Source organism: Ambystoma mexicanum, chromosome 14 (assembly GCF_040938575.1).
Source record: "Ambystoma mexicanum isolate Mex_15411 chromosome 14, UKY_AmexF1_1, whole genome shotgun sequence".
Lineage (NCBI taxonomy): Eukaryota > Metazoa > Chordata > Amphibia > Caudata > Ambystomatidae > Ambystoma > Ambystoma mexicanum.
The window spans coordinates 432208711-432231347 of NC_090940.1; the positions used below are offsets into that span (position 1 = coordinate 432208711).

The window sequence follows — 22637 nt, forward strand, 5'->3', positions numbered from 1 at the left end:
GAGCAGTGCACCTTTAGTTTCTTTTGATAGATAGGGTATTTCCTTTAGTAATAGGGAATGTTAGGCATTCTACATGTAATTTAATAAAGATATTGAATCATGTCCTCAGCATGACCGACTCCTTTTTCCAACCTGCCATACATGGTGTCAGGTGTAGGATGTCAACCAACTGATAGAAGAGGGGGACCCGTGCCGTTTACTGAACTAAGCCCTAAAGCCAGAGCCCCTACTGTAGTCACGACAGAGTCCATAGGTTCCGATTTACAAAGTACAGAAGAGATCCTGATTCTTCTCAACGAGGGATGATTGATACCTATGGGAATTACACATGCCCCACCTAGAGGTACCTATGTTAGAATAGCCTCAAAGTCAGGATTATCCTGGCGATATGGTTTAGACTTAATGGCAGGTGTTATAGATTCTAACTTTAGGGGAGACATCAAAGCTCTATTACACAATCTCAGTAATTATGCCTATACCATCAAAGAGGGGAAGAAATAGCCCAAGGGATTCTAGAAAAAGCATTATTTCGATACCTCAAGAAATAACAGAGTTAGGAGAAATGGAGAGGGATTCAACGGGTTTAGGAGAAGATGACATTCCACCAGCAGAAACCTGCTGGGAAGAAATAGGAGGTCACACCTCTACCCAAACTAGCCTTTGCACAAAGGAATGTCCCATCTCCTACAGAGGCCTTTGGTAGGGTAACTACTGAGAAAGCCAGACACAACCAAGCCAGACCTTTCTTCTTCGTCAAGAAGGGCTTGTTGTATAGAGGTGATCTGATGAAAGATGGTTCAGCCCGAACCGAACTAATGGTTCCCCGAAGCCATAGAAGGGTGGTACTAGAGTTAGCCAATGCACACTTGACAGCAGCTCATCAGGGGATACATAAAACACAGAATCAAGTGATACCTCGATTTTATTGGCCAGGTGTTTTTGCGAATTGCTAGAAATTATGTGTTGGCGTGTGACATATTCCAAAGGACAGCAACAACTCCTGTTTCGATGGCACCCCCTACAGCCCCTACCGATTATCGAGGTCCCTTTCTCTTGGATAGCGATGGACATAGTATATCCACTGGAAACATCGACGTTGCAAAATCTGATCCTCATCTGGCCCTCTCTAGGCTGGACTATTGCAACAGCCTCTTTCTAAATCTTCCTGCCTCTACTCTTCGACCTTTACAACGTATCCAGAACAGGACTGCGACACTTGTCCTTGGCCATAAGCCCAGCGATCGTATCTCTCCAGCTCTGAAATCTCTTCACTGGCTCCCACTGGCTACAAGGGTCAATTTCAAGACCCTCTACATTGTCCACAAGGCTTTCTGAGGCCTGGGACCGCTCTACATCCAACTTTCTCTTCCAAAACATCTTCATACTCGAGCTCTCCGCTCATCCACCTCCAACTCTCTGAGGGTCAGACGTTTCTCCAAGCAGAGAGGTGGGGGCAGATCTATCTCCTTGATTGGGGCCTCCCTCTGGAACCGCCTCCCTGCCTCTCTAAAACTTGAGCAGAACCACCTCTGGTTCCGCAAGCAACTGAAGACCTTCCTTTTTGCTTCCGCTTCTTCTCCCTTGCTGATGCCCCTGACTGCTCCACGTACTGGTCACCTGGGCACCCTCTGAACTCGTGCCTAGGCTGCTGTATGTTCAGTTGCCCTCATACTGCCTCCGGGCTCCCCAGCACTTAAGGGTCTGTTTCTGCAACCCTACAGTACCTTCTCTCTGCACTTATGAGCCACCTGCTGGCTGCACCGGTGAGTTAACTGCACTTCCCCCTTCCCCTCCCACTGGTACTTCTCCCCTTCCCTCTTCCCCACACTTGTGCAATCTGAATGACTCTGAGCCTAGTAAGATTGTTATTTTGTTCCCCCTCCCTGTCTTGTTGCGCCTAGAAACACTGGGCGTATTATAAATGGCACATCATGTCATATCATATCATTGTGGACTATGCCACCCAATATGCTGAGACATTTCACCTTTGGGCCAACACTAGCCAACAGATACTGAAACACGTGCTACCTTGCTTATCCAGGGTGGGGTTTCCGAAGGAGATCCTGCCTTACAAAGGTACCACCTTTATGTCCTGCCTAATGAAAGAGGTAAAGGAGTTGCTTAATATCAAAAACCTCCGAATGTCAGTCTACCACTCCCAGACCAATAGTTTAGGAGAGCGGTTTACTCAGACCTTAAAAAGAATATTGCATGCTATGAACTGAGACATTTCTTGGTGTGGTACTCAGTAGGAGATCCTGAGAAAAGATGGTGAGTGCGGTAGGGAAATCAGTGGACCAGAGTGACACACATTATGATATGATCAAAAGGGCCCTTCAGGCTTCATGGTTTCTGACAGTGGAACATCAAGAGGGGAACATACTTGTGAGAATATTGCTTAATTTGCCCATCTGTGGTACAGTTGCTGTATGCTGCCGGAGTGTTTGATAGTGTGTTGTAAATTGTTCAAGCACAGAATTGAATGGAGGTGCTATTTATTGATGCACATCTTATTGATGGTAATTTTTTCACAGGGTATTTCTTCACCGGTGATGGGGCTTACCGTTCTGATGAAGGCTATTACCAGATCACAGGCCGTCTTGATGATGTCATCAACGTGAGCGGGCATAGGCTCGGCACAGCAGAGATTGAGGACGTAGTGGTAAGAACTGTTTTTCTGCCAAATGCTGTTCAGTGCTTTATTGGGTTCATTCGGGTATTGGTTGTATACTATACTATCTCTCTGCTCAATGGTTCCCCACAGGGAAAAGGCTGTAGAATATTCAACTTGCATGTGAAGGCGTTACGTGGACTTGTGAAGGCATCACATTCGGTGTCTTTGGATAAGGCCAAGAGTCTAACACTTAGTGTAATTGAATTATTATTATTATTATTATTATTATTATTAGTTATTTATAACACGCTTAATACCCAGAGATTTCTAAGTGCAGACCCGGGGCTCGAACCTGTGTTGCTCCGTGCCGTATTGCTTCCAAGGTGAACACGTTGCCCCTGAGCTATCCTCCTGAGACTCAATAACAGAATAAGATCATGGGTCTCACATTCAGTGGCATGTGGTAAGGTCAAGGATCACAACTTAAGCTAGTGTTCTAGGATCATTTTAAAAGTTATAGGAATTCAGTGAGCTTGTCATACATAGGACTATAAGTGATTCAGAAATATCAAGACACAACATTAATAACAATAACATATTCCTCTAGTGCCCTGTGACATAAGAACCTCAGATTCACCTTGTGTTATGTAGCATGATGGAAGCATTGCATGCACATTATGTCCTGGAACATGATAGAAGCCTCTAGTTCATCCAGCTATAGTGTGCTGGGAGCCTCTCGCAACTCCACAATTGTACCACTGTAGCAAGATAGGCACCTAAAGGTCACCAAATGCCATGTAGTGTGATCAAAGCCTTATACAACCCCAGTGTGCTGGAATATGATAGGAGCCTCTACGTCACACACTCTCATGTAACATGATGCAAGCATCACACTTGTAAAGTGTCTTGTAATGTAAGGAGCTTTATTCTCCCCTATTGTCATGTATCTCACAAGAGTCCAAAGAGGACGCTTACATGTACTGGGGGATTCACTGTTTTCTATAGGTGCAGGAAGCGGTGGAATCCTGGAAGATCTAAGAAAAAGGGACGTTCAAAGATCATAAACCGTGTCAGAATCAGCCAAACAATTCAGCAATTTGTCTAGTCAGACAAATAGTCCTCAGTCCAAAAGTCCAGGCCCTGATGAAGAAGCAAGGTTTGCACTCCTTTTGTTCTGGTGGGGTTAGGTCCTCAAGACCGATGTTATAGTTCAGCATCTGTTGCTTAACCACATCTCCTCCTGGAATGATAGATCACCTCTGTTTTTCCCCTTCTGTCCTCTGGTTTCTGGAAATGGCAGATACATATTCCCCCACATGCCCCCAGAGTATTCTGGACCTCGTGGTCCCCAGTATGGTAACTCTGGTAGGTATTCCCACCCCTATGTAGGTTGGTATGGGTAGAATTCTCTTCCCCTCCACTTGGGTGAACACTGGAATCTTGGTGAGGTTTTGATGGCCTGCTCACTGCTATCCTAGTATGAAACCATCCTAGTATTCCCTGCCATTTGCTGACCCCAGTTCTTGAACAGGCCTCTCGCCTCATCCTGTGCTTTCCATTTGCATACAGGACTCCTGTGATTCTCTGTATCTGGCCCTCTTCTGGTCACTGGTGCTCCTCTACTGTGAGGTTGTGAGTCCAATTCCCCAGCTCTTGTCCTCCTCCTCTTGCAGTCCTGCCATCTCTTGCTTCAGCTTTTACTCTTCCACCTCCTCCTTCTCTCACACACTGCACTTCTCCTCCAGCCTCTCCCTTTCTCTCTTGCTTGCTGTTTTTTTCCTCCTCCCACACCAACCTTCAGTTTCTCTCTCTCTCTCTTGCAATAAAATCAGCCCTCGGGAACACTGCCCTCTCCCCTCCCATCTTGTGTAGTCTGGGTAAATTGGCTGATTGGGGAAATAAGGGCTCTGATTGGCTCCCCTTTCCTAGATTTCCCTGGCCATGATTGATCCTGGCCCCATATGCCACCTTTCTTATTTTCTGGGTAACTCCCCTCTCCTTATCTATATGTAATGGCAGTTTTCCATTGGTTACGTTTCATCAGCCGTCCATGTTAGGGTATGGATGCTTCCTGAACGAGAGATGTGCCTGGCATTGACGGGTAACTGGTTCTCTTGTTCCAGCACTTTGCAATAGAAGGCGCGCTGCTCTCCCCGCCACTCTTCCACTGCCTGCTTGTGTGTGGAAAACCTTTCTAACCCGGCTTTGGATACTCCACCGCCGCCTTTAGTGGGCACTTGTGCTCTTGACCTTCCTTACCAGCATTGGGAGGACTGGGGGAGGTCTTGGGGATCCCCCATTTACTCCATTAAGGGATCTGATTACAAAGTGTGTAGCTCCCATAGTTCCTAAATCTCCCTTTGCTGATGGGACCACAGTGACATCAACACATGCAACATAATGCCAAGAAACTCACACTCAAAACAGCAGGACACAAAGATCCCATGAGATCCAAACTCACCTAGTGTTGTTGGAGAATGCTCGGAGCTTCACACCCAGCTGCAGTGCTCAGGAACCTGCTAGGACCTCTCAGTATATAGATATGGTTTCTTGCTTCAGACTTGTCCATTCCCTGACTCAGATTCACCTGGTTCCTTTTCAGAACCAGCACAGCTCAGTGGCGGAGTCGGCAGCAATTGGATATCCTCATGAGGTGAAAGGAGAAGGTAAGCAGGAGGAAAGAAGGTAATCACAATGGTAGAAAGTAAGTAGGTGGGGAAGTGGGGAGGTAGGTCGGTGGTAGCAGGTGAGTAGGTGGGGAGGAACCAAGCTGGAAGGGATGCATGGAGGAGGCGGAATAAGGCAGGCATCATTGAGTAGATCATCAGGCTGAAAGGTGTAATGTAATGTGCATTTCTATAGCAATTTTCACCATTGGTATGGTCCCAACGCGCGCAGTAGGTTGAACGCCCTTGGGGAACAGGCGTCCTGGTATGGGAAATTCATCAGAGTTGTAATATGCGTGTGTGCATTTTAGCCATTTTAATCCTTGCTAGTCACCCATGTCGAGCAGGCATGTGGATGGGAGCTGAGAGGTAATCTGGAGCGAATGTGAGGCCAGGAGAGATACGATGTGTGCAGCTAGACCGAATTGTGTTGTGAAGGATAGCCGCATTCTAATGGCAGAGGTGCTGTGCACTGTATCTTAGAGTGGTGCTTGTAGTCGATGAGTGCTGAGAGGTAGTATGGAGAGGATGCGAGAGCAGGAAAAGCATTATATGCGCAGGTAGACCGAATGTAAGAAAGAAGGTGAAGTAAGCAAGAGGCAGGAAGGTAAGAGGGAGGGAGGGAAGAACATAGGAAGGAGAGCAGAATACATGCAGTCAGTATACAGGAAGGTGGGAAAAGGCAGGTATGATTCAGAAGTGTAAAGCAACAAGTTGTTTTTTCTTTCTTGAGTGAGTACCCTGATATTTCTCTCGCCATTTTTGTATCTTTAACTGTTTTTGCCAAGAGGAAGGCTTTTTCTTGAAGTTCACTGAATACTGCAACTCTTTTTTTTATGTTCTGCTTTGGGAGACCCAGAAAGTTACTAGTGCTGGGGTATGAATGATATGATATGGCATTTGTAACACGCCTATACACAAGTGTTCACAAGTGTGCTCGCAAAATGCACCATTGTGTCCTTGGGTGAGCTTCATCCAGAAATGTGGCTGTAATACAGGCTGGTGACAGCTGTGTATTGTCCATTTGGTTGCACTGAACTGCAGCCTTTTTTTCCCCCATATTAGAAACTCCTTGCTCCCTGAAAAGGAGCAAAATTGCTACTTGAGTTTTTTTTAAGTGCCTTCACCTGCCTAGTTTCTTTGTTGTCCTTGTTCACGATACACAGCATTTGGCCTATGCACGCTCTGACTCAGCTCACAAAAGCATCCCTAAATGAATGGGATCCAGCATAAAAGAGTACACATCAGCTCACATCCCTTGGTTTATAGCTCTCATGTAGTAAAGCGCTTGACATGATACCCTCCTGCACTTTGCAAGTTCAAATCCGGTGGCACAGTCAGTTTAGCTGTTTATCCTCCTGAGGTTGATCGAGTACCGTAATATGTGATAACTATAACATATGTTATCGAAATGGGGAGGTAAACTATAAGGGCCACCTTTCTTGGCATATGCAAGAGGGGTCCTGGTCTGAATATCTCACACAGCCCCCTTTCAGATTTTAGGGTTCAAGAAAGATGATGAGGGAAGGATGATTGCTGTGCATGGATGGTGGGAGAACAGAGAAGTCTGCTTTGTAAACACTTATGCCCCAAACCACGACGCAACAGTGTTCTTCAGATCGCTATAATCAAGGCTCCATGTATAGGGGAGCAACATGGGTGTGGGGAGGAGACTTCAATTGTACCCTTAACTGTGAGTTAGACAGATCAAACACCAAGTATAAGAAATCGGCGCTGCTGACCAAAACCCTCAGTGGCCTGTTGCGAGACATGAGACTGGTAGACATATGGAGAGAAAGGCATGGAGTAGAACGTGGCTACTCGCACTTCTCTACCCCCCACACGATACATACATGCATAGACTACATGTCCACAGAAGACACAACACTTGGAGACTTTGAAAGTATAGAATATAAAGCTAGGATACTCTCAGATCATGCTCCGCTAATAGCAGTATGGCAATGTACGGCCCAGCGACCCCGAATACCTACCTGGCGCCTGACAGCGGAAGCCCTATAAGAGGAGGTGTTCAACAATCACTTGAGAGACCAGATAGAGGAGTATTTCACTATCCAACACAGACAGTGTTCCAAAACTGAGCACGGTGTGGGACGCATTTAAAGTAGTGATACAGGGTATGGCGATAGGGAAAATGGGAGGCCTTAGAGCAGAAGGCCCTTGAAGATATCGAAAATGAGATGGCGACGGCAGAGGGCGCAGGAGGGGGAGCATCCTGAACACCAGGGCTGTTGGTAGAGCTTAGACAAAAATGCATGGGGAAAATGGGAAAAACTGGGACGCCTAAACTTTACGAAATATAGTCAAAACCTGCACACAGATGGAGACAAACCAGGGAGACTGCTGACGTGGCTCTGTAAGCGCGAGGAACCAAGAGCTGGAATCACCATCACTGACACATTGGGGAACCTAGTCAGGACCCAGGTTGAGATAAACAAGGTGTTCTCTGGGTTATACAAGTCCCTGTACACTGGAGAGGAGGTGGGAAAGGAGGAAGACATAGAAGAAGCATTGGCCCTAATAGACCTGCCGAGACTTAGGGAGGATCAAAATGCGGAGCTGATGCCCCGCTTACGCTAGAGGAAATAAGCGAGGTGATAAAACAGCTTCCGACCTCCAAAACCCTAGGGCCAGATGGACTCCCAGGGGAGTTTTACAAGGCGTACGCAGAAACCCTCACGCCCAAACTGCTGAGTGTCTTCGCAGAGGCATTCGAACTAGGAGTACTGCCCAGCAGCATGAGGGAGGCAACCATCATACCAATCCTTAAACCAGTTACAGCACCACAACACTGTGGATCATATAGGCCCCTCTCAATGATAAATCAAGACTGCAAAATCCTGATGACGGTATTAGCAAACAGGCCGAAGAGGGTAATAGGTGATATAGTGCACACAGACCAAACTGGATATATCCCAGACAAAATCACTACCTGAAACCTCCAGAGGCTACACCATATCATGGACAGCATGAACCACCTGTTGGTGGAGTGCCCAGTGGCATCGCTAGACGCGGTCAAAGCCTTTGACTCGGTCAGTTGGGAATGGCTGCAGACTTCTCTGATGCACTTCGGGATGGGTAAAACCTTTTTGCGATGGGTGAAACTGATTTAAACGGTGCCCACGGCCCGGGTGAAAATGGGCCGACAGATCTTTGAAGCATGGCAAGTGCAGAAAGTGCGGAAAGCAGCAGGGATAGCATTAGACGGGACGGTACATCTGGTCTTCCTGTATGCCGGCGACATGCTGCTATATGTAAATAATCCAGCAGACAATTTACCACACCTGCTGGATGTCATAGACGAGTTTGCCAAACTATCGGGAATTAAGGTGAATTGTTCCCGCTGGCAGGACTAAGAGGTCTTGATGAACAGCAACTGCCCCAACTAGGCATCTGGTGGCAAAAGCAAACATTCTGCTACTTAAGTAGCAATGTGTGGCATGACCCAGTGGCCTCGAATGATTAAAAAACACACAGGGCCATGGATAACGTGTCCAACTCTGAGATTCTGGAGGAAGCTACACCTCGGTGTCGCAGGAAGAGCGGCTCTCCTGAAGTTGGTTGCACTCCCCGCCTCATATATTGCTTTACCAACGTGCTGTACAATATACCTGTAGCCTTCTTCCGCAAGCTAGACACGCAGATGAGAGAATTCCTGTGGGAAGGAGGGAGGAAGAGAATCAGCCTGAGCACTCTGCAAAGGGACTATGCTGACGTAGGGATGAAAGTAACCCACTTCGAATATTACTACTTAGCAGGTAAACTGCAACATGTGGCACGATGGCTAGGAGATGAAACCTCATTAGACACCCTGCTGCTACAGCCGCTGCTGAAGCAGTGCTATTTGAAAGCAATATTATGGGTAAAATACTCTAAGCTAGTGAGACCCTCCCAGCTGCTGCAGTTAGATATGGCGCAGAACCTGGAAACACCTGGGCAGCCCAGACCATTTTTGAACACATACCCCCCTGATAGGGGCCATAGGAGAGCAGAAGGGGTCACTAGCGCAGTTTAGAAGATATTGGGAAGACAGAGGGATAGCCACGGTTGGAGATTTAGTGAGAGATGGTAAATTAATAGCCTTCCAGACCCTAGTTAGCGAACATGGTATCCATGAAGACCAGATCCTGCGGCACCTCGGTATGGTCAAAAGGATTGAGAAACAATGGTCAGGTCCGCAAAGGGAAATACCCACAGAGCATACATGAGCCCACATAAGCTGAACTTCATAGTGGGAGAATGCGACCATACCTGCCAAGATGCATGTGGGTGGGAGCGGGGTTAATGCACATGTTTTGGGAGTGCTTCGTAATCCGGAAATATGGGGGAGCAATAGCGGAGAAGGTGGCATGAGGAGGCATTCAAATGCAGCTGTGGCGCCCAGAGAATTGCCTGCTGGGAATGTTCCTGAGGGGCGTGAGAAACAATTCCCACCTCACCAAAATGAAAGACTTGATCTGTATATTAGCAAAGCGCAGAATCGCCATGGCGTGGAAATCAGCTAAAGGCCCCAGACTTGAGGCCTGGTGGGCAGACTTAAAGAGATGGTCACTGGCAGAGACTGCAGTGTGGCAGAGAGCGCTACAGAGAGGCGCGCATGAAAGAAGTGAGGGAATTTAAGCTTGGCATGCCCCTGAAGCGGATGACCCTATTGAGGCATAAGTCTAGGAAGAATTGGGATACAAGTAATGGAGGGAACAAATGCGAAGTGTGATTATGTAAAAGGCTGACACCCCTGGGAAAAGCCCACATTGATATGTGCCTGTATTACTACATCAACATGGTGAAACTTGTCTGTATTTTGTTTTGTTTGGTTATTTTGTGTGTTCGTTAATGAATAAAAACATTAAAATACAAAATAAAACATCTGTTATCACAGCACTTAGAGGTGTAAGTATCTGGCATAAAGAGCTATATAAGAACACACATTATTATCCTTGTGTGTGACCATGCTGATGCCTACATAAATAGGTATGAGGTTTGGAGGCTACTAAAACTTAAATGCTGCATGGGTTGTGATTGGAGGACTGTGCTTACCCCCACCCGTATGTGTGAATAATTTGGGACTCCAAGTCATTCTGTAGTCCACTACTGGACCTGGTCTTGAAGTAGGTGAGCCACTAAGCCACCACAGAGGACGTCTTGTTGAGAGCTCTGGTGCTTAATCCTGATCCTCATGAAGGCTATGCTCTGCCTCTCTCCTACCATGGCAACCCTTCTCAGACAATTCCTCCCATTGATTCGATGGAGCCAGTCGTATGCTCACCCTTTGCAATCTTGTGTGCTCCTCTGAAGCTTCTGGAGTGTGTGATTCACCAGTACAGAAGTGGGAATCCCCTGTTGCAGTGCTGGAGAATGGATGTCATTGTAGCTGCTGTCCTTAAGTGTTGCACCATCTCAGAGACTTTCACAGCATCCTTCCTCCGAGGGATCTCCCTTCATCCTACTGGCAGTGCTGCCATGTTGACTGGAGCCTGAACTGACTTGTCCAAAGGATCCGCACTGTGTCCCCTAGCTGCTGCTGTGCCTGGATCTACTGACTTAAGTGTTGCGTCTTGAGGTGCTCCAGCCTCATGTACATTTCTGACCCTGGCCATTAATTGCCAGAGGGGCTGCCAGCAGTCCTTGTTGCTCAGAACTTCTACCGCAACCACTGAACCAGCCTCTGCACCACGTCCACTGGGTCTCGGTCAGTTCAGTCAATCAATGTAAGATTATTCAGTTCATTCAGACATTACAACTTGCACATGCAGAATTCTAAAATACATTATTATACAGAAATAAATACTAAATATAAGAAAATCCTAAATAAAACCATGTTTTTATATGTAGTGTCAAATTAAAAGGTTATCTTTACACTATTCTTAAGTCTACTATGCGATTTATAACATTAAATGTTATTAACACAGGGGCTTAAATCATTTGACTTAGTCTTTTGTAATAGAAAGCAAAACATATCCTCTGTACCCAAGTACCTTGGGACACCTCAATGTACTCTGGCAGCGTGATCAGCAACTTGGGGTTCTCCTGCCTCAGAATTAGCCAATGGTGGTCTATTTTACTACTGGGGGGCCTTTCCTGCAGACCTTTTCCCCAGATCTGACACAGCGAGACCACCGGTGCCCGACTCCTGAAGTCCTCTCGACAGTCTTCCTTTCAAGAGCCTCTGGTCATCACGCATGGGTCTGGATTTCCTTTGGCGGTGTCATTCATCCTCACCATCCAGAGGACTTCCTTCATGCAGCTCTCCTAAGAAGAACCTCCTTATATTTTACCTCCTGCTTCTTACAACCACGAGCTGCCTCTGGATCTTGTCCTGCTCAATTCTGTGGACAAAACCGTCTAACTCTTTAAAACTTTGACAAAGCATCTAAAAGTTTACTTACCTTTGAATGTTTGTTGCATATTGCTTTAAAGCGTTACTGCTTTCATTAGAGACATTTTATGTTTTTTATATCCATCTCTGATTTTTATTATTTACATGTGATTGTAGAGTTTGGTCCTCATTACAATTTCGGTGGTATATCGGCGGTAAATCCACCAAGATACCACCAAACTGAATTACTGTTACTGCCACCTGGTCTGGCGGAATTACCAACGGATTACAAGTGGTGGTAGGCGGTGTTAGTCCCCATTAATTGGAGTCTATAGGACTCGATTGGGGTAATTCCACCGATTTTGCCATTTTGTTTGGCGGAAAGGTGGCAGATTTACCTCCAGCTAACAGCTGGAGGTGAATCCTCCACTTCTCTCCCAAACTCATAGTATAGCGATGCTGGAATACGGCAGGAACGTGGAAGTAACAGAATTACTGCCAAGTTACCACCAAGTCTTTCTGCACCACCATGCTCTTAATTAAGCTTTATCTTAATAGACATAAAAAGAGTGAAGCCTGCACTACTCTGCCAGCTTCTACAGGGAGCGTTATGAATAATTTCAGGGGAAATCTGTACACATGCTATTGTTTGGGCTTCATAATCCCTCTGCAGAAGACATGTGGGAAATTTTCAAAACAAGAAGATAGTCAGAAGGAAGGGAGGTTTTCCCGCATCTAGAGCAAAATGGTCGCCTTCATATAGGGTTCTTCCTCCACCCGCTCACTTTTTATGCTATTTTACCAATATAATGCACCCTCCGTTAACATCCACTCACTTGGCGCCCCTCGACAGCTTCTGCTGCACTGGGCATCACAGCAAGGAACAATGAGAAAATGGCTGTGTATTGTTAGAGAGTTGCACCTGCCTGTCATCACTGCTCAAAAGGGGCCGATCCCATGAAGGCCCACTGGTGCGGTGACAGGTGCCAGTGGGGAGCCTGCTGAGTGGCAGTCTAATGTCTGGAGCAGCCAAGCCCTCGGGGATTGGCTGTTCATTTTCGTATTTGGTAGTGCATTCAAGGGCTGTGGATTGTGTGTGATTAAGCAGTTGCCCCCTCTAGGAGTAGGTGAGTGTGTAGCAATCTTCCCACTGCTACAATGTGTGCTGGTTTGGCTGCCCCTACGGGTGGTTTACAGTGTGCTTTCTGCTCTTTTGCGTGGCTTGTTGGACAACTGTAGTGACTGACCCTGAGTAGTGGAGGCTAACCACCGTTATCGTCTCCACTCCTGATGATGAACCCTTCTACCGGGCTGGGGCTCCCATACTCCAGCCATGCTTTCCTGGCTCTACCTATATTGGCTTAATGGACCTGGACGATGACTCCTCCTTGGTGGGCTGCGCATGATACTGAATAGCTGGGTCTACATTTTCTGTGGTGCCCACATCGTGGATGCCAGGGCATGGTGGCTTTGATGCAGTGCTGAATTGGCTCCATAATATCTGCAGGCTCACTGCTGAGTAAACACCTTGTCTATCGGCTGCCATTCCTTGACTCCACTAGCCTAATAAGAGTGCGGCTAGTCAGTCTCCAAAAATTTGCATCACTATCCCTGCTACATAACAAAACATACAACCAGGTCAACGGGCCCCACCAACAATTGCTTCTTGAGTGGTTTTCCTGTGATGTAGGCAGTGGGATTCAAACCTTTAATAAACTTTCTTTGCAACTCTATTCCCACACTGGGGGATTAGTAGGTAGGCAAGAAGGACAGGGAGTGGGAGGTCCCTTGAAGTGCAACCATGTGGCAGTTTAACTACCAAGGAGGCACAGAGCGAGATAGTCAGAGGGAGATAAAGTCAATTGATTATTGCAACAGCATTGACCTTGGCCAGCCTGAGGCGCTTCTCCAACACCTCCAGACCCTCCAGAATGCAGCAGCCAGGCTTGCTCTCAGCACCCCCAGACTGTCTCACTCCTACGACCTTCTTCAATGCCTTCACTGGCTGCCCACCAGATCTTGATTGAATTTTAAGGTCTTTTGCAGTTTCCACCGTGCTATTCACTCTGTTGGAGCTGAATGTATCCAAGCAAAGCTCCCTGTATCAACCAAAGTGACTTTTACGCTCATCCAACCAGTCTCTGCTGGTGGTTCCCCACCTCCAACACACTCAGGTGGTAGGAGGAAGAGCCTTTTCAGTGTTAGCCCCGTCTTTGTGGAATGCCATCCACTTCTGCATGAGGTGCAATCGAGTCTTATCAAGCTTTTGCAAACAGCTAAAAACACTGTTGTTTTAATGCAGGTGGTTCTCCTTCTCCTCTCTGTTTCTTTTCCTCCTCAGCGCCTTGATGCCTCCAGTTCTTTGTTGCGCTTTACAAATCGCAATACATACATACAATGTTCCTGGAGCTCAAGGCAGGCATAGATCGAATTGAAGACAAATTTGACAATATGGCCTATAGGGTTGAACATATTCAGACGAGGGTAGACGGACATAGCAACAGGCTTAATGAGGCAGAACAACATATTTCTCCTGTGGAGGACTCCTCTACATCGGCAGCCTAGGAAACCCAAAAGATGCAGGCTAACATTAAGCTGATTGATGCTAAAAATGAAGATTTGGAAGAAATGTCCCGTAGGTAGAACATCATCATTTTGGGGATAGCAGAATCCATAGAATCCTTTGTGGAATCACTGATGAAAGAAGTCGTTCACGATTTACAGCTCTCATCGTTGTTCTTTTGTCTAGATGATGCACAGTTCTTTGGAAGCGAGGCCGATCCTAAGTGCATCACCATGGCCTTTCACAGCCAAACTGTTAAACTACAGCGATAGGAATACTATTGTGCACCTTGCTAGAAAGAGAAGTGATTTAAAATATAAGCTTATTGGTCTCTCACGTTGTACTACTATGGAACAAGCCGCAAGGAAATCATTCTTAGAGGTCAGGAAAGCTCTTCCTTCTGAACAGATTAGGTTATTGACCATGTACCTTGTCAATTTACACATCATTCATGAAGGCAAGACTCTGTTTATTACCTCTTCTGACGTGGCAAGCAAATTAGTAAGCAGTATCTGGAGGAACCCCTATGCCACGGACAGTGCCATTGTTGTTCTCCAGAGGACCCTAATTGGTTTGACTCTTCGTAAACTTCCTAATCTGGATCTACCCAACACTGCAATGTCTAGTTTCACAAGAGAGACCATTGTTGGCCGCTCTTTGATATTCTTCTGACTGGGACTTTTCATGATTTGTATTTAGTTTGTCCACAGTCATTCATATGATGCGTCTTGCTTTGCAACGTCCTGGATGGAAATGTTGCCAGGCTGTGATTGGCTTCTATAGGTGTGTCCCAGTCTTGTTTGATGTATGCATGTAAATAAATCAAACGTATTTACATGTAAGCATGTATATATACGGTGGACTCCACAGGAATCCATTATAAATGCATGACAGGCAGCATATACAATGGATTCCTCTGGAGACTGCTGGCTTTTTGCACCTGCAAAAATCAGGTGGACTGTTTAGGAATCACTAGCATTTGCGCCGCATGCATGAAAATTCATGCCGGCGCAAATGCTGGAGGTCTTGTATGGCGGAGAGGAAGGGAGCGGCGGAAACATAAGTTGCGTTCTGCCCTCCTCTCCACTATGCAAATATTTAAAAATGGGGCATAACGTAAGCAAAAAGCATAAAAGCCTCAGCAAGGTTGTTGCACGTTTTGTTTATGTAACGGTAAATTCATTGTGAGCTCCTATGTGATTTCCTAGTATGTTTAAATGTATTTACTGTATAGTTTTTCATCCACCTTTTTTTAATTAAGCCAAAGGTAGACGTGCATAAATAAATAATATATTCTGAAGGGTAAGAAACAGAAAGGCGAAGAAAAGGCAAATGAGGGATGGGTAGCAGGAGTGAAGATGCTAAGAGGCAGTGGAAGATGATCAGAAGGGAGAAAGTAAACAGGAATCTGAAGGTAATCAGGGTATAACAACACCAGGATGGGAGGATGGAAGCAAAGATGAAGAAGGTAAGCAGGCTGGTAGAAGGTAGGAAGGAGGGAGAAGGGAAGGGAGGAGAAAGAAGGCATGTTCAGAGAAGGTACGCCTGACAGCAATATCTCTAATCCTAATGCCCACTGTCCTACTAAGTGATGAGACTGATTGAGTTTCAATGTATCCTTAAAACCTGGGTCAAATCAGATCAGCACAATGGCAGTATTCCATCGGTCTTCAGTCTCCCTTTCTTGCTTTCCTCAGCGTCCTACGTGTTTATTGTGCTGAAGAAGAGTTCCAGCCTACCCCGGGAACAGCTAGTACAGGAACTGAAAGCGCTTGTGTCTCAGAAGATTGCCAAATATGCTGCTCCGGATTTCATCCAGGTAATAAGCACTTTATACTGTGTTTTTGAACGACTTACTTTTTAAAGTTTTCATTTTGGTTGTGCACTTTTTTTCAAACAGAATTCGACTGCTTTTCTATAGGTATATGTTATTTTAAAGACAGGCTGCATCACTTACAAAGCAGTTATAACCAAAACACCACTTTAGCGAGCTGGGAAATTGACTATCTGTGGACACTCGCCAGAAGCCACGACATTAGCAGACTGGAAACAACTGCAAACTGCAAAAGAGAAACAGACTGTTTTCCTACTAAGCACCCGGCCTCTGCAACAAGTTAAAAACTCGTTTTAAGAGTGGCCTCCTCTATCCCCCGCTTCAGGACAGACCTGAAAGCCCTACTCATCAAAGAACATCTTGCAAATTGCTGATTGATACTCCACTATACTTCTCCCACTCCCTCTACCCATTCCAACTCATCTATTCACCCCAACACTCAGCCCTCTACCCCATGCGTGCGCCCCCAATGTAGAGCGCTCTATTGCTTCTCAGCTAGGCGTGTGCTTTATAAATCCCGTACATACAACAGATCCCATCAAGTTAATGCACATCCATGTGACGTGCTTGTCCAATCACCAACTTTTAGTTCACATCCTGGTAACAGCTGCGTCAAAGTAGCCGATGACATTCAAGAAACATGTGTGGCTAATAAGCATATTACATCAAGGTAACATATGTGTCCAAAAACCAGTGCATAACCATGCAACAAGTTTGTCCAATTAGTAGATTGCAAACAAGCAATACATTCACTCACCAGATTGTATTCAGGTAGCATGCATGCCCATTCACCAGATCACATCCCAGTACCACAAGGGTGTGTTCAGGTGAGTGGGCATAAATATTTCCTGGCTGTGATTTAGGTAATGGAGAGACCTGTCCATTCACCATATAATAGTCTGGTAAAACACATGTCCAAAATTCAATACTAGGTGAAATGGACACCCGCTATAAAACATTGTTTCTGAATTGTTCTACTCTGGATAAGAGGAACTTTGAGTATATGAGGAGCAGAGGGTCACACACCCTCAGGGCTTTCCTCCCCTAGGGAAGACTCCCAGTCCTCAACTCCAAAGACTTGAGTTTTACACAATGTCCAACTTCTAGATCATATTCATGTAACACTTGTCTAATCACCATCTAACATTCAGGTATCACGTGCGCTCAATACCTAGATGACATATAGGAAATACACCTGCCGAAACCACCAGATAACATGCAAGTAACCCACATGCCCAACCTTTAGGTCATATCCATGTGATGCACAGAGCTCGTTACACCTGAACATATCCATGCAAAACACTGTTGCCATCTTGAGATAATATCAGCCAAAGAAGTTTCCGGGCAAGCAATGTAAGGTACCCATCTGCCGAACTCAAGTACAGACGGTATGTTTTGCAATTCTTCAAGCCTTCCGTAAGGGATGAATTTGCTCTGTTCATGTATGTCAGTTGAATTACGCTGGTTTGCTAACTTGCAGCTCATACGATATCCCAGATAGCACATGATTTGCAGTTAAGTTCAATTAAAAAGTCACAGAATGTAATCCCTTGCTAACTGCTGCTTTTGGACTGGGTATACTGGAACTGCGTGAAGGCGAAGGATGCACATGACATGAGCACCTGAACTCCTTGTGTCACTTTAGTAAGTGGACTGTGAGTGCTGTCGGCTGGGTGGGGGCAAGGGGCAAGTCTCCCTGTACAAATAGGTGCTGGAAGCTGGTAACTCAGACAATATTCTCTGAAGATAGATGGGTTCAGAAGACTAGATGCTAGTAGGCATGGAAGGTCAGTATACTGTCAGCGGGAATGATGAGACAGCAAGAGAGGAGTCGTCAAGGCATTATTCTCTTTTGCCAATACACCAGCGGTCTGGGACACCTAGCTCTTCCCGGCATACTAACCCTTTCCATTTCCCCTTTGCCTATAAATCCCATGTTCTTCACATGCTTTCTACGGAGGACAGAGGGTGTAATCCTCAGTTTCCTTATGTCAGTGTCTCCTGTTGAACACAACAACCCCCCACTTGATGTGTGACCTGGCTTTACATCTTTTCCATCAACATCCCTTAGTCGGCAGATCTCCCGCTTGGCTCAAGCTCCTTCCAGCGGCAAAGGAGATTTCTCTTGCTAGGGTCTAGGTTTCTTCCTTTTCTTAGTTGTTGGTGTAAGGACTCAGCATCTTTCTACTGCCCATTGTTGGAGTCTCTTTACACATTTTGCAATGTTCATGCCAATACTAGTTTCCTCCATCAACGAATCGCGTGAAGAATGATGTGTTAAAGGTGACTCGTCTTTCGCCTGAGGATGCTGTCACCATCATCCCTTTTAACCTCTGACCATCAATGGGGCCCTCTCAAAACTGGGATCATTTTTTGTCTGCCACTGCTTGATGATCACCTCCCACTTGGAGGGTCACCTGGCATGCCTGTCGCTTTCGTCCTCATTATTGTTTGCTATTCCGTTTCCTGCTTTTGTCTCATTCCTGTATGCCAGTGTCCCTGTGGGGGAGGACCAAACATTTCCCTGGGATTCGCCGTTTGGCCGAGCATGAGGGCTGCTGGTCTGTGTTGTCATTCAGGTGGTTTCTGTTGTGTCTGAGGACTCAGAAGAGGGCTGATTTATGGCATGTCTTATGCTTCTGTCCTGTAGATTACTGTTTTGAGAGTGGCCATGAACCGCTCAGCCAACCTGTTGTGTTGGGGTCACAGCGGCATGATTCAACATTTCCTGAGGTAATGTGCTAATCTCTTGATTTTGTGGCGGTTGAATAGGGGTCCATTGTTGTCGGATTTAACTTCTTCAGGTATTCCCACTCATTAGAAGTGTGTCTACTTAGGCCTCCATTATTGGATGTGCAGTGGAAGTGACCTCTCGGAATATCAGGAATCTGGAATCTTCGATCACCACAAGTAAATAGTTCCCATCCTGTAGGGGCCTGTACAAGTCAGTGGCATCTTTTTGCCATACTTCTCTGGGGAGTTCAGAGGGGTTCACGAGTACCGGCTCGTCTCCTTCTGACCTCAGCTGGCACAGTATGTAGGGCTTTCTGGTGCATTCCACGCCTTGCCGATGTCAGGAAACCACACGTGGTTGTTTGTCATGAGTATCTATCAGTGACCCTCATGCACTGCGTTTACTATTCATATTGCTGTAGGTGTTTGGGGATTACAAATTGCTTTCCTTGAAGCAGGAGACCATAAGGCTCATCACAGCAAGTTTGTTTGTTACAGCTCTGAGGACTTCTAGCTTCATCAGGTGTACTCCTGGTGAGGTAGTTGCTAGCATGTTGGCATACTTTCACCTACCAGGGTTAAGCAGAATCTTGGTTTCCAGGAACGTCTTGTCCCTGTTGGAGACTTCCTGCATCTCGCTAGATATAGCTCAAGGCATGATTCATCTGGCAGCAAAGGTGACCTATTACTCGGCTAGGCCATTCATATTCTGACATGTAATCAGATGGGTTCTCTTCACTGTCTGATTTGTGGATGATGTGATAACTTGATCCCCACCTCTGTATCCTGAAGGGCATCTTGGTCCAGGGATTGCACAAGATGGACAGGAGGGCTTGGTGGTCTGTGATTATAGTGTACCGTTTTCCCATGACAAAGTGATGACGAGGCGATGGAAGTGGTCTCAAGCTCACACAACAGCAAGACATTTGTTTTATGATTGTGAAATGTTGGTTTTGGTGCAGGATAATGCTCTGCTATGATATACTGCTATGTTTTTTGGATATCCTGGCTGACTGGGCTGGTGTCGCCGATCAGATCTGTACCCTTCCGGGCGTCAAAATAGGCAAGTTCCTTTGCCACCACCAGGGTCTGTTTGATGCCGTTGAATAACGTTTGCCATTTGTGAGACCATTCAAAAGGCACATCTATCCTAGCTACATTCCATAGTGGTCCTGTCATCATAGCATAGTTTGGCATGTACCCGGGGTAGTACCCTGCCATTTGAAAACATGAGCTTGTTGCTTTGATTGTGGTAGTTGTTGGAGAGCTTCTACTCTATCAGAGTCATGCCTCATATAGGCGGCTAAGTAGTAGCCATAGAATTAGCGGTTCTGCTTGTTCAGCACACACTTTCAGTATTCAACATAAGGCCAGTGTCTTTCAGAGCTTGGCATACTTGGGATAGGGATCGAAGGGGAAAAACCACCTGCGCTCCGTGCCTGGCCAATACAGTTCGTGATAATAGTCCAGATATAAAGTATCTGAAAGTCTCCAGCTGATTAGTATTCCAGTTTATTGTCTAGTATCAGGTTAGCAGGAACAGCCAACACGGGTTTGTCTTAAAAGTCTTTTTCATGGCAAGTGGGTATTTCTCTGCATTACCCAGATGTTATTTTTTCCGGGGTGTCTTTCCCTGCCCATGGATGTATTTGGGGACTCTCATGTTGACACACAATTGGATCTTTCCTCCTGGATTTGGTATTACTACCAGGGGCCATACCCATGGTGTCGGGTGGTGGCCTCTTTAATGATTCCTTGTTGCTGTAGGGTCTGAATCCCTTCCATTACTTTGTGTTGGAGATGCACCCCTACTATTCTTTGGTGATGAGCCACAGGCTTTGCTTTGTGAATTATATGCAGGTTACAGGTGGGACTTTCAGTTTTCTGAGCATGCGGAACAGCCCTGGTAATTCTCTTTTAGGTCATCCGTGGGGGGCCTTCTTGGTCACCCTCAAGGCTGTTTGTGCAGCCTGTTGTACATTGTATTTTATGTCTACTCTTCCTCACGGACGTCATTTAGAGGTCGCCAGAGGTCGCAACTGCGACCTCTGAGGTCTCCCTTGCGACCTCTTAAAAAAAAAATCCAAACTCCCGGCCTGTGGCTCTTTACTTCTGGGTTGGCTGGCGTTCTTGTTCTGGCCCCTTAAAAAAAAAAAAAGAAGAAAATAAAAAAATAACAGGAGTGCCACAAGTCTAACACTTTCAGCACTGACCCTAAATAAGAAAGAATAGGAATACCAAATAATGTGTCTTTCTGGATATCTATACAATAATTGCTAGGCTCATTAAATGTTTATTTTAGGCACACTTCAGGGGGTGAGTCACTGATTTAGTCAGTTCTTAAATGCCTCACTCAGCCTTTCATCCTTCTGAGGTCGATAAATGAGTACCAACACAGGTTGGGTGATATTGGGTGTATATTTTGTCTATATAAAGCGCTTAAGCGTAAGTGCTATATAATAACACATCATTATCATTTGGTCATGGATGTCTGCTTGCATACACAGTAATTTGGTAATATGGGCCTACAAACACTGATCTTAATGATACATATGACGGTCCATTCTTGCATGAAATGTACATCACATACTGATATCGTAACTATATTTTTCGTAGTGTATAATGCTATGTGATGCCACTTCCTGTTTTGTCAATGGGTGAAATGTCGTGTTCCAGCGCTACCCGCGATATCACTTCGGGGGCGGGGTCAAATGACATCACTTCCTGTGATGTCAAGGGTCGTGTGATGTCACTTCCGCTACCCTTGGCATTTTGGTCAAATGACCTCCCTGCTCTTCCTTAGGTGTAAGGCAGTTCAGAAGCAAAGAAGGCATTTCCCTGCTGCATGGCTATGAAGGACATTTCCATTTTGTTCTTCGCTTTTGCTGGAGGGCGCAGGCGAACTTGCCGAAACATTGAAGCCGAGCTGCCACTTCCAACTGGTCTATTCTTGCTCTTGAAGGTCACAGCTTAGTTTTCCCCCCACAACCAGTGGAACATTCTGGCATCCATGTGGCCTCTGTGTCAAAAAAGAATGACTGGTCAGCTGTGTATCTGTAAATTGAATTCAGGGATGCTCTGTTTGCCATTTGTGTTCATCATGGCATAGACATTAATCTCAGTGCTCAGTAGATTGGCTGCTGCCTCAGCTGCTAGACGTGACGTCAGTGGAGTTCTTGCTGCCTGCTATGTGGCCATTTGACAGACTCACTGTCTTGTTTGGCATCATTGTTTTGGTGGCTGTCGAGGTGCGGTATGTGTCTGGCAGCCCAACAGAGTGCTGTGACGTGATTGCCTTACCCACATTTTCTGCCTCTCTACCTCATGGCTGGGCATGGGCCTTCATGCTGCTAGAGGGACCTGCACTTATGATAATTCCCACATTTGCATTCGCTGTTCTAAGCCTTCCAACGTTTGTGTTTGTAGGCTTTCTCACCGCCTTTTGTCGAGGCCCAGGTTTTCCTTTTGAATTTCGGGTGGTTACTTCCACCACCACCTCATTTCGGTCTAGTTTTCCTATTTGTACGGTTTGTGTATCAACTCACCTGCACACTTGTGTGAGGTCTAAGATTTCATAGAGCAGGAAAGGTTACTCCAGCAGCTGCTTGTTGATTGAGGGAGACGTGCATCTTTCAGTGATGCAGAGTCTTATTTATCCCTCCTCGGAGAATAACTTTCAAGGCCTCTGCTCCTACTTTGATTGGGACCACATTTGTTAATGCCTCCTTCTGGGAAAGTCATGTGCCAGATACTTTTAAGGATGCCTGGATCACTCCTCTTTTAAAAAAGACAGGTTTATGCCCTCGAACACCGGCCAATTATTGGCCTATTACTAACGGCCCTTTTCTTTGAAAGATTTTAAATTAGGCCTCATTACGACGTTGGAGGTAGCC

General features: G+C 46.0%; 1 protein-coding gene across 2 annotated transcripts in view; it reads left to right on the forward strand.

Annotated features, from left to right (window-relative positions):
* Positions 1-22637, forward strand: part of LOC138526861 (acetyl-coenzyme A synthetase 2-like, mitochondrial) — a 300268-nt gene that overhangs the window by 251715 nt on the left and 25916 nt on the right. For both annotated transcript variants that reach the window (XM_069637614.1, XM_069637615.1), the window contains 3 exons: positions 2535-2662; positions 5217-5280; positions 15875-15996. In XM_069637614.1, coding sequence (XP_069493715.1) covers positions 2535-2662; positions 5217-5280; positions 15875-15996 — 314 coding nt within the window. The remainder of the gene's footprint in view (positions 1-2534; positions 2663-5216; positions 5281-15874; positions 15997-22637) is intronic.